The sequence below is a fragment of the Ambystoma mexicanum genome, chromosome 10, assembly GCF_040938575.1.
Source record: "Ambystoma mexicanum isolate Mex_15411 chromosome 10, UKY_AmexF1_1, whole genome shotgun sequence".
In the NCBI taxonomy this organism is placed as follows: Eukaryota; Metazoa; Chordata; class Amphibia; order Caudata; family Ambystomatidae; genus Ambystoma; species Ambystoma mexicanum.
Genome location: NC_090932.1, coordinates 1,299,844,366 through 1,299,861,203, shown reverse-complemented (window position 1 = coordinate 1,299,861,203; position 16,838 = coordinate 1,299,844,366). Strand labels below are relative to the sequence as shown.

The 16,838-nt window shown below is 42.5% G+C and overlaps 1 protein-coding gene across 1 annotated transcript in view; it reads left to right on the top strand.

Moving 5' to 3' along the window:
- TBC1D10A (TBC1 domain family member 10A) overlaps nucleotides 1-16,838 on the top strand; it is a 621,584-nt gene that overhangs the window by 94,548 nt on the left and 510,198 nt on the right. The window contains exon 2 of the mRNA XM_069619305.1: nucleotides 8,076-8,175. Within this exon, the coding sequence (XP_069475406.1) occupies nucleotides 8,076-8,175 (100 nt within the window). The remainder of the gene's footprint in view (nucleotides 1-8,075; nucleotides 8,176-16,838) is intronic.

Genomic DNA, 16,838 nt, shown 5'->3' with positions numbered 1-16,838 from the left:
TGAATAAACAGTGGCAAGCAGGACAGCTTGTCTAGGATCATCGGAGCGCAACACCTGCTGGGTGACTCTGACTTACTAGTATGTGGAGAGCATACAATGTCAAAGAGGCCCCAAACCTTTGGCAGGTGTTGGGGGTCGAGAGGGGGATCTCTGTAGTCTAGGCGTATTCTCCTCCCATTCCAATGTGTCGTCGGTGGATTTGTCCACGGTTTGCTTTATGTTAAATACATTTTTTTTTTTTTTTTTTTGAAAATTCAATTTCAGCAACAACAACTTGGGGGCAGGTTTTCATCTTTAATACTGGACTTGAAAGGTTTGAGGGAAGGCCTGCGCAGAAGTCACCCCGCCCCTTGTGGCACAGAGCAGGGCGAGGGTTTCACCTTTGCCGAGAGCCTGGTTTCTTTGGCAGCCTATTTGAAGCGTCTCCCCTAAAGTCTATCTTAAATGGAAGTCCTTCCGCTGGAGGGGTAGGACATTGCCATTGGTGTAAACATCCTTCCCTATTTCTGTGGACGGTGCCCTGCTTGGGACTGTTACGGATCCCAGCTTGCCTCCTATTTGCATCCAGGGAGGGTTGGAACATGTTCCGTGCGAGAGAAGTGTCGCAGTGCTGAGCCCTGGGTGGAAGCCCATGCCTTGAGGATCCAGTTTGGTGGCTTTACTCCTAGCTTTCACGTCAGCAGTCTCGATGCTGACAAAGGGAAGTAATGTAACCTAGTAACAAAATAGACATATGGAAATCCTGTAAAAGGCCTCGCGGGACGTGGGTGCCCGTTTAGTCAGCTACATTTTGGGGCATGCAGCCGTAAACCGACACTGTGCGCATGGAAAAGATAAAGATGAATGTATGGTTCTCGCAGTGACCAATGAATGTTCTTGTTCGACGTGTTGAGCCTGTAGGCAGTTTGGAATCTCTGCCTGGCACCGAGGGTACGTGTATAAACTCGCATGCCAGTATGTGTTCAAATGTCTGGGGCGATTCGCATTGCAGTCTGGAGTGCAGCGTGAGGTAAAGAGTGCAGTGTATTACACGTAACACTGGTGTTAAACGTGGTCTTCAAACGCAAAACAAGGTTCGAAATTAACGCTTACACTATATAATGAAAGCTTAGTAGCCGATTACGATTTCAAGTGTTTGACATTTAGAGCACATATGACGTTACTGTGGCAAAGGTTGGTTAGTGTTGATGGTCTATCCAGAAGCGTCTCGTGTTGAGATCTTGTTTTCCGAATTGACTCTAAACTTAAGTAGCTCGTTTTGACAAACCGTATCTTTCCTCACTCCACGATGGTCCATAATGGCATGACCAAAAACACTATTGGCACCAACATCCAAGGATCGATAGTCAATCCTAATCGGTTCTGAACGCCTCGTAGACCACTTCTGTTCATTTTAATTGCGACGTGTTTGTAGCGCAAAGTGTGGAGTTTTGCATCTAAAAACGTACACACATTCGTGGCCGGAGAGGTCCACAAAGCTGAAAGGCAGGGGGAGCAAAATGGAGCACAGTGTTCTAAATAAGTGAAAAAGGGCAACACTACGAAGACCAATACCACCACCAGCAACTGAGTCCCATCCCTCTGTATTTTCAATACCCAGTCATCTCTCCCTCATGAAGCTCAGTCACACCATTAGCTTCCCGGCAGATAAAATATTTGTTGAAGCACATGGGGACACCTGAAAGGCGGCAACACACAACAGGAGTAGAAATTCTTCTGTAAATGATAATGTATTGTTTGTTGTGGACCAACATGCACTATATTTCAAGAAAATGGATGGTGCTGCCCTTGACATTAATCCGTCTGGAAATTCAATTTGGCACAGGGAGCCTAGAAGCAAGTCCAGTATTTGATTGCCAAGATGGCACCTGCTACCTACCTCCTGGTAAGTCCATTGGTACCATGGCACTCTTTGCAATCCGCACCCCCTGGTCCGAGGCATTGCCACTGTTCCTGAACTAGTGTTTGCTTTCTGGAGGTTTCACCCCTTGTTCTTCCATCCTATCTGCTACTGAAGGTCCCAGAGTGGGGCAAGGGTGTGATTTTATTTTTTATATATACATTTTTTTTTCGGCCTATGCTTCCTATATTGCCAGAAAGTTTTAGGTATTTTGTGGATGGATAGATGATGGGGAAAGGAGTCGCCGCAGTGCTCTGCCATCCAAACCTCCGACCTCACCACATGGTAGTTTCCATGTTACTCTCCAGACTTCTTCTTGGAAATGGGTGAGGCACTGAAGAAAGCAGCTCTGGCTCTTAGACAAGTGATCTATACGTTGCGTCGTAGGGTGCCCTAGCGGCCCGCGTCCCCCACCGCCTGGACAACAGTCCACTTAATAGGAACAGGATGGGGTCCTATGAAGTCCCTGTACATGTGATGCAGTACTTTTCTAAAATATAAAACTGTATCTGAAGCTCGAGGCTTTACCTGCCATGACAAAGCAGTACTTGGGCATTTGAGGTTGTAGTTGGCATAGTGAGGCTGTAATTTGCAAATAATAACTCGACCTAGCACATTTAAACTTTCCCCAGATTAAAATGGCAGCCCTTTGGGAAGTAAGACTGCACACCTCATATGATGGTCACTAGTGAGGCTGTGATTCTCGTAACTTGACCATAACAGGCAAAACGGGCTTTACCTGCCTTTCGATTATTACAAGATTTGATAGCTGTGCTTTAGCTTTGGAGGTTGTATCTTTGCCAGGTTGATGAGTCAATGGCTGGTGTCTGACATGAGGGCAGCCTGCACTTTTCAGGTTCAAATCACGCCAGATAACCTTTCATCCTTCCGAGCTTGGTTAGAGTGCCAGTTTTAATAATTTGACATCAACACCTGCTTTTACAGCGCTTGAAAGCAGCATGCGTCGGGTATGAATCTCTATTTAAGATGATCAATTTAGGGGTGTCACGGTATTGGGTTTATGGTGATATAACCTTCTTGCCAAATTACGGTATATCATGGTTATCGTGGTATAGCAGGTGGTGTTAACTAATCTTAAATATTTTATTAAAAGTCATAAATTGTCAGCATTTTGAAACTTGTCAATGCACATTTTTAGCTGATCCTCCAGGAATTTAAGGCGGCTGCAGATTTGGTCTTTCATGGCGCTCACTCGTTGATCGCCTTGAATGAAAGAGTAACTAGTGGAAGTGATCAAATGGGCATTTTGAGCAATGAGCTTGCTGCTCAGTAACATGTCATCACTTTGAAAATCATCCTTGACCTGCATTATTTTGGAACCACATGGCATGGGCATCATGGCCCCTCTCTTTAATGGGATAACGCTTTTCCCATTAAAGGGAGAAACGTCACTCATGTGAGGTCTGAAAGCCCATATCATTCTGTTTCTTTTGGCAAAATGTCATAGCCAACACACACTCGCCAAAAGGTTGCATATTGATCAAATCAGCATAGCTTGTTTACCATCTTCCTCGTGTATTATAAAGGGCTGATTTTGGAGTCACCACTGACCATGTAATCCCAACAGGACAGCTTTCAGTTGGCGCTGTTGATTTCTTTTTTGATTCTTGCAATACATGTTCATTTACCTTCTTAAATATAGTGGCACAAACATTTTGAAAATGACAAAGTTAACATACATATCGGCACAAATATGCCTAGACCACCACACCACCACCACAGGCCAATCATTACCATTTTCCCCAGGTCTGAGCGCATTAGGACCCTTGTCATGTGAGTTGAGACAGAGGAATGCTTTCATGGGTGGTATCACAAATCAAGGATAGACCTGGAATATAGCTCACCCCCATTGCTCTGGATACTTCAAATTGAATGTAGAATCTGTCCTACCTGATTGGGTCTAGTGCCATATGCAGAAGGCAGGTGAAGGATCAAACAAAAACAACAACTCTAGTGCCAATGTGTAACTCTACACTGAGGATAACACAATGCACTGATAGGCCCAGTGTTCATACAGTCTACACAACTAACTGTTTTTATGGACATGTATCAGAAGGCCATCCAGTTCATTCCACCCTTTGAATTCTATGATGTGTAGTTCCCCCATCTTTAAAATTGGTGGGAAAACTACAAATCGGCTGATCTTTAACCCGACTCTACTGATCAGAGAAAGAGCGGTCACAGCATCAAAGCTGCATTTACTTATGAGGCCTCACTTTCCCTATGCTTGTGTCTGCCAAACGCCACATCCCACAGTGCAAGATCCAGAATGAGCAACACTTGCTTACTGCAGCCTTTTCAAATCAGATTGAAAAGCTCACTTAATTGCTGCAGGCACTAAAACGGTATACCAGTATAAACAACGTGACGGTTATTATAGTTCAATTCAGCTGTTCACGGTATCTATAACGGTATACCGTTACACACCTAGATCAATTATAGTTTGTATATTGCACAACATACAAAGATGTACCTGGCGTAAGAAAGCACAAGCATACACGGCTGGATTTAGTGTATGTGTAGAGCACTTGCTCACCCAGAGGTAATATGGTTTGTTCCCCAATTTAGTGGCAGTAAATGTATCAAACTTGGAAGGATGAAGGACTGAGTGCACAAGTTATAATTTGAAGCAGGGCGCACTAGCCAAATACAGATCCCTGCATTGGATGCAATATTCCACTGGGCTAGAGACATCCCAGCACCTGGGCTCGTGAGCTTATAACTTGCATGTCATTATTACTTTTACTAGCATCATGTGACAGTAACTTGCCATAAGAGGCTATATTGACGTTTGAAAAAGTGCCCATGGCCTATCGTGACTCTGCTGGCTCTGCCCCAGACATATCATGAATATACCAATGGTATTAAAATGCAGCATCCATGCTTTTTTATATATGGCTTGTAAACAGAATAGCATTTTGTCTGCTACAGTAACAATATGGCATTTAAGTTACAATCGTAATTGTTTTCTTTACCAGGGTGAAGTCATTGGGGCCAGTCATTGACGCCACTTCCTATTGTATTGCACCATTTTTGACTACAAGTTCTTGTGATGCCACTTTAATTACCCTAAAATTGTTTTGGCTTGACTGAACACAAATAGTCTATTGTCTCCAGCAAGAGAGACAGTACTCTGGATGTGTCATTTCCTAAGGAGTTTTGTGGCTGTTGCCCTTGTTTTTTTTTTTTAAATCCTGTAACTCCAATGCAGCTTGCAAAATGCTAATAATTCTACTGTTGGGTTGGGGCTTACATTTAATACTGATCTCCCTATTTAGATCATGCCAGTAGTCCTGAATTCCTAAGCATAATGTTGCACCATGATGGGGGAAGAGTATATTGGAAACATATTTACTCCGCACAATCATTTACCGCTGGTCTAGACACAGAAGGATGCTAGTCTTGGGTCTTTAATGCGCTTGCACAATGATGCATGATTGAATTCCTCTTTGTTGGGCAACTACGGTTGTTTTCTGGAGGCTCTGGATATTGCTCACGATATTGCCGCCGACCACTGCATGCATATCTGATTAAGTGTGATTTATATCCAAAACCTGTTCCCAAAGACGGATAGTGTTAGAGGTGCAGACTCCGATGAGCATTTATAGTCCCTGTAATAAGAAGTGTAGATTCCTAGATAGAAATAAGGGAAAGTATCAATAGTTGCTTTCTAAAGAAGGTAAATCTTGCCATAGATTGTCTAGGGGGAACATTTGTGGTGTGGGGTATTGCTTGATGACATGTCACCTTTGGAATCTTCTGCCATGATTAAAAGGGAACACACTTTGCTTCCTCTGCCTTAGCAGAAGGGCAGCCCTAATAGAGACCCAGAGACTCAATCGTGTGAAACATGCAGCATTATAGCTTCAACGGGAGCAGAGCAACTGACAAATTAATAGCCCCCTGAAAAATACCGTTCACTGTCGACCTTCTATCCCCTGCCTGTAACCCCTGTCCATGTTCTTTCAAGTGGGCATTTTAATAGTGTATCTTAAGTCTGTGTGTATATTATTATTCCCTTGGCGTACAATGCTCTGTGTTCTCATACCTAGGCTTGTGCTATATAAAACTGAGTGTATGTTAGTAAATGCCAGATATTTAAGGAATGCAGGAAACCAGCATTTCAGTAAGGTTTAATTAACCTGAATTTATATAACTACACGTCCAAAACCCAAACATTGGGTACGATACTATAAGCTTAGCAGGCTACTTGAAAGATTGTAGTAAATGCCCCCCCTCGGCTGAAGATGGATATTCAGAAACCGTATGTTTTGTGTACAGATCCTTATGGCATCCTATGCAGGTTTTGAGAACCCTCCCCACCTCATCCTGCCCCATTCTTTCGTTCCCCAAAGGAACATTAATAGGAGACGGGTTAACTAACGAGCCAGAAATAGCCAATCGGTGTATCCAATTCCCACATCCTCGAAACATACCTTCAACAGAGGGTGGTGGTAAAGTATGGCAATGGGCTGGATAAGACAAGGCGCCCCGATGGAGTCTGAAGGGGTGGAACCTTTATTGCAAACCTTTGAAGGCGCTCACTCCCCACATCACAAATAAAACTCAGAATAATGGGCACATCCCGTTGGGGAATGAGACCAAGAGATTGGTTGTGAGAGGCAACAACGTTTATATAAGATTCAGCATCCAGAGAACTCTGCTGCTTTGAGAGCGCTCTGGCAAACAATACAAAAACAATACATTTTAAAGGGTTATAGCGTCATCTGTGATGATTTCTGTACAGTCTACAAGTTATATTTTGATTTATGAGGGAAGGGGTTCGAGTAGAGGGCTTTAACGGCCGGCTCCACAAGATTGGTTGGTGGCTTGGCGGATGTCAGACATCACGTGGTTCATCTGGGCCGGTCCGTGTGTTTTGTGGAGGTCTGGTCGGGTCAGGTCTGGGAAAGGCGGCTGGTTCTGGCTAATTAATCTACACACTATCACAAGACATACAGTAAATAATGACCATTACTCCATCATTGATATTTTATAAGAGCCCTATAAATTGTACATACCCTGCTTTAGATAATTGGCGAGGTAAAGGGTGTGGGGGTCTTGCCCTCCCGGTACCATGTGGGGGGCTGGATTGATAGCTGTCGGGTCTGGCACATCAGAGCGGGAGGGGGTGTTAGTTTAGGACAGAGTATACTGTGACAGGAGTCTGGTTTATTGGGGGGCACTCTAGGGTGGTCAGCAAGGTAGGGTCACACTTCTGCTACATTAAAAAGAATAGCTTTGAAGGGGCACAGGGTTGAACAGGCAGTAATTTTCCGACAGTGCGGGCGAGAGGTGCAGGAGCGGGTTTGTTGAGATGGATGGGCCACAAGTCATGGTTCGGCCTGGTTACACATAGGGCTGTGATCTCAGAGGAAGGATGAAAAGAATACACTGTTTGCTCGCAACAATTCGTGCTAGAGCATCTGTGAGAAAGGGACTTGGGAGGCGCAGGAGGAAAAAGGTGGGGTATGTCAGCGTTTGCAGCGCTACTGAGGGGGAGAGGAGGCTTCACAGATACCAGAATGCGGCCTAGTCCAAAGATGAAGTCGGGGGGGGGTACACAAAATGGAGTCCAAATGTGTCTTGCAATAGCCCCATCTCCGGATGTGCCAGGGACTTGTCTTCTGAGGCCACAGCAGGGCAAGGAAGGCGTCCCTTCACTAGTGCAAGAGCAGGTGGTCCCTTTCGCGTAGAATGTATGGGGAGGGGCAAAACCGACCCCCTCCTTCCTTGCATGTATGCCACAAGTAATGTAACCCCAGACAGTTGTGGGTCGGGCACATGATTAGGTCATATAATGTGCATACCATGGTCCTTCTGTTAGGGGGACGTGATTTGGGTGTAGTAGGTAGAGTGTGGGGAGTTGTCTTTTCTGTGATGTCTTGCCACCTTTTTAACCTAATCCGATTGGACTGGTTTTCCATATAGTGTTAGTTCATAGTCCCCTGATTAGCGTATTCTCCTTTTTCCAGACCTGGACAGCATAGCATTTGGTAGGGCATAGTTTTGCTCCTGGCATATTCTACTAGTGTGACCCATCCAGAACTCTAGCGCAAGCATTACCTCTCCGTGAAGCTCTGCGTCATGCGTGCCTAAAATGTTGGATTGTTTTGAAACCGACTTGTTTTCTTTCCTCCCTTCTTTCCACTAGGCTAGCTGAGCTTCCAGTGGAAGTACTGCGCCATAGAGAGTCAAAATGGTTGGAAATGCTGAGCAACTGGGACAAGTGGATGGCCAAAAAACACAAAAAAGTAAGTCCGAGTGCACCCTGAATTTTTGGCATGTTATGCAAATTTGATTTTGTCCTTAAAAGTAGCTGCACTGGCTACATCCCCCTCCTCGCTCCCTGCCAAGAGCAATTTCTGGAGTAGCTCTTCTTTGTCTAACCAGTTCTGTTCTTGATAAAGTGCTTACTAAATCATTTTCTTCTTAAGCACTTCCTTATCCATAACATGTCTTACGTTGGACCCTTGCACTTCTGAGAGAAGGGCTGCCAGGTAAGGTTTATTTGGTTGAACTTGGATCTCCTGTTTAGTTTCCTGACTGTTGTTTTTTGTCCTCCTGTTTGGACACCCGACTATTTTCTAACCTCTGATTTGGCTTGAATGTTATGGTTTACTCGCGATTTGGCTTTTCAGGCACCTGCTGGCAAATTGTAGGCTTCCATTCTGGTCGGGAAAAATAAAGTTCGAATCTTCCTTTTTGTTTAACTGTAATGTCTGGTTGGTTTAGTACGTGTTATTTAACATTTTTAAGTCTCATTTCTAAAATCTAGTGTTTTTTAGTATTTTTATTTTTTATTTTTTTTTTAAACTCCACAAGCCTGCCACAGCGCCACTTAGCCCTGCCTCCTTTCACACCACCCATGTGCAATGGGAGTAATATTTTCCCATCGCCTGCACTGCCATTTCACTTCCATTTCACTGAAAGCCTGTTTCTGCCAACTTATTCTCTTTTGGACTCCTGGGTACACTGTAAATTTAACACCGCAAAAAGCGCACCATAAATGAAAACGAAGTTTCAAATAACACATTGAATGCCACAAAGCCAAAAAATAAAGGAAACAAAAAGAACGGACTTTAAATTGTAATAAAAGCAAAACCTAGATCAAATGGGAAGTAATGGTGTCGCCCCCATTTGTATTATGCATGTGCAAAAGAAGTGGTGTGGAGTTGACCATAGGGAATATTGTTTTTTACTAATTTAAAACTTTTGAGAATCTGTACATTTGGACAATTTGCATATTAAATTCTTTTTAGAACTTTTCTTTTTCTTTAAATATTTTCACTTGTTCATTTAACCGCTTGCATGTGGGGGAGGTAGACTTAAACTTCCCTTGCCAGACCTGTGAGTTTTGGTGAACGTTGGCTGCCCGGCACATGCCTTAATTGCTCATCTGTGCTGCTGTTGTTTTTTAAACCTCTCTGTTAACTGTTACCTACAGTTAATTGTTGCCCTCTTGTTTTAAGTCTTCATGGAACTTGTTTGGTGCCTGCTGGAAGGGTATGCGGCCTGCTTCATTCTTAATGATATTGCAGGTGGCCGGGTTTTTGATTCCACAGGTGTGCCTGCCTCTGCTTGCTGACTACAAATACTAATGATAATGTTGACCATTCAAATAATCTATTCCACAAGTATTGCTTATAGATTGTATTACCCAGTGGCACTGATGTTATGCATTGCATCGGAGTACAGCTAAAGTTGGCTTTGCATAAAGGGACATAAGGACTAAATGGAGGCTCGGTATCAGGACACTACAATCCAGGTGCGACTGAATCAGGAGGGGAGTCTATCAGAGGATATTAAGGTGGATAAGGGATTGAAGCAAGGGTGTGCGCTCGTGCAGATCCTCACTCTTTATATTTCAGATCTGGCGGGAGTGGCTAAAGGTGGTTCGGGGATTTTCTCTGACAATCAATGGCACATCGATCCCGTGGATCATTTATGCGGATGACCTCCTCCTGGTTGATCGAACCCTGATTGGGTTACAGAGGTGGCTGGAAACCATGCACAATATTTTAAATTAATTCAACAGAGGTAGCAAGCGCCCCACTCTCGGAAGAACAAGGCATGATAACCAATTCAGTGGTTCAAAGACTGATATGCAAATGGATATTTCCCATCTGTGAACGGGTACAGTGAGCAAAAAGCAGATGGCTGCGAACTCTCAATGTGGTTAATAACCACTGAACAGGTTATCATGCCTTGTTCTTCTGAGAGAGGGGCGCCTGCTACCTTTGTTGAATTCAATATTTTAAATGGCGCCGAAATACCAATCTCTTGGAATGTGTCAACACCATTAGTTATCTAGGAGTCTGACTAAACTAAAGTGTAGCAGAAAGCCCCCGGGCTCAGTTGTTAAGGTCAAAGATCTAAAACCTTACATCTCAGGGTCTGATACTGCATAGGAGATTTGGAAAATTCTCCCTGGCCTCTTCGATGATCTTCTATTCACAAAAGGTGATCCTGGTAATAACATATGTATCTGAATCTACCTTGAACCTGACGTGGTGAATTTGGTGAATCTTGGAGAATGCGTTTTGGAAGCGTATATTGCGCTTGCCAAGAAGTCTTCCTGCTTCCTGTATAAGATTTTAATTGGGCCTGCCGTCTTTATATGCAGTATGCCTGTGGAAATCTTTGTCTGTTTCGTAAAAGTGTACTCCCGTTTTCACCCCCCCAATTGTAAATCTTGGGTGATAACCCTTTATTCTTGAGCCTGGACCATTTGAAATTATGGAAACAGAATTGTGCAAATACCCTGAGGGACCTGGGCTCTTCTGTGGAAGCTTTGATAAACAACCCTGTAGCAGTACAAGTGAAACTAAATAGACCGGATTGAATATCGACACAAAGCGAAATGGGTTGGAGCTGATGAAAGACTATGCGTTTGAACGCAAGTCGCTAAGGGTCATATCCAAATATCTTGAAAGGTACCTGAACCTCTATCACACCAAAGAGGTGCTGCTTGCCCGGAGGCTGTTATCACCGAGGGAAAAGAGCTGTAGATTCTGTAAATAGTCTGAGGAAGCAGTCTCTCTGAAACCTTTACTAACCACATGTACAGGCTTGACCGACAGGCGCACCTAATTTCTGGGTGATAAAATACCATTGGCCCCTACTCTGACAAGGGATGAATGGTGGCAGAGATTCCTGCAGGGAACTTATTTGCCTCTGACATTTGCTGTGGTAACATTTCTTGAGGGCTTGATAGAGAGTAAGATTGTTGATTTAAGAGATGATTGTGGGATTGTAATCCTGTTGCCGTGTCTGATGTAAAGGGAGTGGAGTAAGTGATGTGTAGAAAGGTAGGAACTGTGTGGAACTTGTGACTATTAGATTAGTATATAGATCATTAGGGATTGGATTTGATAATTGTATTTTGCGTTATTTTGCTCCACTCCCCCCACTTTTTCCTCCTTTAATATTTGGTTTTAAGTTTATATGGATTGTTTTCGCTCTCGCTTAAAGGATATGTTTAATTTGGATTAACTCTGTTAATGATTTGTTAAAGGTTTGTAAAAAGCCAATACATAAACAAGAAAACAAAAAAATAAGGACTTGATGGCAAGCCAATTCCACATTTCCAGTCCTGGATCTTTTAATTTAACAAACAAATGCATTCTGGAACTTGGAAGTCTTGTCCTACATCCATTGGAGGGCAAGTACCAAATAGTACCTTTTCAGTAGCAAAGCCTAGGTCTGGAAATAAGTAGTCTTAGAAGCACAGAGGCATCTCGTCACTTTAGTTGTTCCAGATCTCATACCCAGGGCCTTCAAATCACACAAAAGGTAGTCTTATACCCACATCGTGGAAACAAATATTTGTTAATCCCAGTCCACAAGAAAGGGGGATCGGGGCATAGTCTGCAGCTATAGAATATTGGCTATGTTAGTTCCCCGGAAAAACTATTCTGCACCCTTCTTCTGGACCGATTTTTAAAATCTTGTGAAGAGCAGTGTAACCTTTTTGTCAACACAACCCCTTTTTTTTTTTTTGTAAAACAATGTGTATACACCAAAATATCTGGCCACTAAACTTTCTAATTCGGCAGACCATGGCATACAAGGATAGAAAGCTTTACGTGGCCTTTGTTGACTTCTCAAAAGTCTCTGACTGTGTATAGTAGGGGCAAGACTATGGGGGTGAGGGGATCGTCCATACGGAAACAGCAGCAGTAATACTCAGCTGGGACAGCCTTAGTGATTACATGGAGACACTAAATGGCCTAACTCAAGGCTGTGTCCTTGTCCCGGGCCTTATTTAACCTGTATGTGGCAGACTGAGTCTGCCATAGTGTTGCCGGTCATGCCTGCCAAAAATAGGATATGGGCGGAAAAGCCCATATAATAGGATATAATATAATATAGAATATAGGCGGAAATGTACGCTGATGACACCATATTATTAGACCAGACAACAATAGGCCTACAAAGGGTTTTGAACGAACTTTATGCATTCTCTGAAAGGAATGGGTTGGAGATAAACTAAGACAGGACCAAGATTGTGGAAATGGGACAGAAGAGAAAGGCCAAAAATGTTGTGTGGAAACAGGACGTTAAGCCTATATGGGGGAAGTTGGCGTTTGTTTACTTTGGCACTCTATCACCTCGACTTGCTCCGTGCAAGCAACTAGGGAACATATAACGAACAAAGCACTTTGCAAGTTTGGGTTGGTAAGAAAACTTACTGCGTCAAGAGCAGGATCCTCTGTGCAAGGATTAATAATGGTTTACCGCACCAATATATAGTACCCACCATTTAAATATGCTTTAGAGTTAACAAGGGACAGCAAAACAGAATGGCTTAAGATTTTGGAAGGAAGTCTCTGGCAACAAGCATTGGGAGGGTGTCAACGTTCACCAGTAGAGGCAATCTCTTTGGAATTAGGCCTAGTCTCGCTGGAGATGACTCTAAACATCAGGAGATGCAGGCTCCTACACAAAATACTTAATGACCCCGGAAGCACACAATATAGCTGGTATAATTCCTTATGGGACAAGCAGCTTGTTGGCTGTTTACATATGAGTGCGTGGAAGGATATGCTAGAGTTATTCCTTTAGAAAGATCTGTTTATTTTTGGATTACACCGAACCTCAAACAAAATGTAAGAATACGCTCACAAAAAAGTCCCATGAATGGGATATAATCGCCAACTTGGAATATGTCCAGGGGAAAAGTAAAATTTCAGCATACTAAGCAGACATTTCCATTCATTTTACCATTTCCCCATTTGATGTTATTGGACAACCCACATATGAGACATTTTGGTCTGAAACTGCGGTTTAATTTGTTGCCTCCTTTGATGAGCTTGGGTTCTAGGATAGAGCTCAATGACAAGAGGCTATGCAGGCTATGTAACGGCCAACTGGAAACAACCGCACATCTACTAACCTGCTGTCTGCTTTTGAGCAACCTATCGGAGAAATACTAAGGTGTAATGGGTGTAATTGGCTCAATGGAAATAAAACACAACTGTGGAAGATATAACATATCGACATTCTTTTTGCTTCGGGATGCCTACAATCTATGGAACCACGCAATGAATAAGATAGAATCTGAGAAATTGATAGGTGTTGCGTTAATTGTTAATGTTGTACCGGAAAGGTGAGAGTAGCATTGAAGTTGTTCATGGGAGTACATTGGGGAAACCACATCTAGATCAATGCTATTGTTAACGTTTTTCTATCGACTAGTTAGACTAAATTGGCTTTTTTTGTTTTATATGAAGGTTTTAAAGATTACAGGGATTAGAAATCACTCTAAGCATTTGTTTACTGGTGTTGTCATAGTTTCTATTGTATTCGTGAACTTTTCTATTGATTTTTAGCAATTGTCGATACAGAAATGATGCATTGAAAAATACTTCTTTCCTTTTCTTGTTTAATGATTTAATACTGTGCAAAAAGTTTGATAACTAAAATGCACAATAAAAAAAAAATCAGCTGATTCAGCTGATGCTCTCTCTACTCTGAGCTTTTTTAAAGGCTTGATATGGATTATCCCTGGCTTGTATGGGGCTGATATTGGCCATTGCTTTGCACGCTCCATTAAATGTTCGAGCTCTGGTAAGTATTCTGTGTGAAAGTTCACTTGTTTTTGTAAATGGTTATAACTTTTTTGGGGTGTTTGTTTAGAGATCTGACATGGTGCCTACTGTTGGCCTGTGATATGTGACATCTGCTTTTTTTTTTTTTATAGACCTGCAAGGATCTTAAAGTGCCTAAACATGTGCTTGTCTGTCATTTTAGGAGTTGGCTACAACAAGGAGAATTGGCATGCCTAACCTTTTTACTGTGTACTACTCTACTGCTTCCTAACTAGGCGTGTGCTACGTTACTTTAACTTGATATTTGTGTAGCATCCACTGCCACTTTAATGGCTCAGAAGTGCTATGTGGTGAATTACCCTTCGGTAGACCGTAGTCTGGACAAACTTGAAAATAAAGAGCATTACATTGCATGCAAATAGTAGTTAGCATTAAGTCAACTGTTCAATTACTACAAGGCAAATATTTGTTTTCAAAATTTGATTATCAGAGTTTGCTCATTAAAATGTTCTTGATTAGCAAACAAACACATTTGATTAGCAATGCTGTTCTAATATTAATGTTACCAGACACTATTTGTACCAAAGACATATAAACTTAGCAACAATACAGCATTTTTGTGTGCAGCTGAAGTAAGACATTGGTGAAATGAGTCAGCACTTGCAAATCTGTTTAAATTCTGCTAGTCCCGATGGTCAATAGATTTGCCAGCTCGACCCATGGCAACTGACATCAAATGTAAAGGCACTGTCTATAAAATGGCACATCGCTACAAACCCACTTTGTTTGGCATACTACGGCCACACATAGGTCAGCCATGCATAGTGAAACGTTTATTTGACATTTACTACAAACAATGTAAATATTTTTGAAATGTCATCTGCAGTGGACACACATAGATATGGGCTCTGAAAACAGTTTTGCCAGCGCTCTCCCACAAGTGCTAATATATAATGCACTCCTGATCATAGAGCAAAACAAACTCTGGAGGCTAACTACAGTGTATGGTGTTGCAGTAGGTCTGTAGATGTGCAGACTGGATTAAACTATTGATCACTACTTTGCATTAACATCTAGTTAGCTTTCTGTATTCATTATGCAAGAGGAAATAGTCGGAGACTAAACATAGTGGATGCCTAGCAGGCAGAGAACTGGGCAAACTAGGTAGAATATTGTAGTTTGTGGACATCCCCCTTTCACGGTAGCTGATATAAAGCAGCAGGGTGATAAGATAGAATGTCAGGGAGTATGGGGTCAGCTCATAAATTGAGCTCCAGTTGCACAGATGTATGCAACCAGCAGATTACAGAACCAGGTTTGCCATCAAAAGCATCTGGCCGTGTGATCATGTAGATTTTGAAAACTGTTGGCTCTGCAATACGATGCATCTTCTCAAACAAAATTAAATATAGTCGACACTAAGATTTAGATATACTAACCTAACGTTACTTTAAAGCTTGGACAAAACAATGCAGTGTTACAGTAGCAATACTGTTCTTATGTAGCAACTTCAAATTTTAGGAATGAAAAAAAAAAGTAAAGTTGACCCGTTCCTTGCCAGGCCAGATTTAGTTGGCTCAATAAAATTATCATCCCAATTACTTCTGGTTTGCAATTATTTTCCACGCATTAGTGTAGGAGATCATTACTGCTGTGCTCCCTTTCCATTTTCCCCTTTGAACTTGCAGTGAACAGAGAAAGGAGGGTGGTGAGATCCGTGAGGGCAAGTGAGGTATACAGGGTGAGCTGTGCTTTCATTGAACAGGATACATTACATTTCTACACAAGCTTCAATTTAATTAGCAAACCTACAGAATTGCGTAGCAAATTGCTTTTCGACACTTCTTATTGTTTGCCTTGTATTAGCCGAGAAGACTAGTGTAAAGACTTTCTGGTAGTCATTCAATGTTGAGGGTTTGTTGGCATAGATGATTGCTACGCCACTGACTGACCGCTGGACCACGGTTTTCATGCAACTCACACTTATTCTGTGTTGCAGCACTAACTGGGCAACATGCTTTTAATAATTAGTGTATCGATCCTAAGAGCAACTGTCTACAGTTGAGGCTTTGCTATACTTTACATGCAGAAGACATGCAATAAATCGAATGAAAATGTAATGCATAAAATGTAACTGACTTAACTGACAGTTGTGCATGACCACTTGTCTGTTATGTTATGTTACTTTGCATTTATATAGCGCCTTATATACCATTGGTATGGTCTCAAGGCGCTGGTATGTTGAACGCCCTCGGGAGCCGAAGTTCAAGGAATAGAGAGTCATAAAGGTGCATGTGAGCACTGGATATGTGTGCAGCTGGTGTGGCATTCGTGTGATAGCTGCTTCTTAGCGGTAGGTGTGGTGGTTGAGAGATCTGGAGTATGTGTTCATTCTCCAGACCGATTCTGGCTGCATTAGGCCGGAGAACGCCTAGGCTGGAGGGTGTGTAACTAGCAGTGTTTGTTTAGTTAGGGTGATGGGGAGTATGAGTCAAATGATGGTATGAGAACAGCTATACCGAATGGTGTCATAGTATCGCTGTGTTCTAGTTGAGTGGTGGTCTAAAGAAGAGAGTAAGCATGGAGATGTGATATGGTGGCTTACCTTTGTTGCTTGAGATCGAGCCCACTCCAACCCGTTCCATGCACTCCAACCATTTTATGCACTCCAACCATTTTATGCACATCATATCGTTCCATGCACTCTCGTTGTACAGTGTCCATTCCGTGCCCTCTATCTGTTCTGTGCATTCAATCCGTTGCATGAACTTGCTCAGTTCTATGCGCACTCAGTTCGATCAGTTCTATGTATTCCTTCTGATCAGTGCACTTCGCCTGATCTATACATGTCATCCCTTCATCAT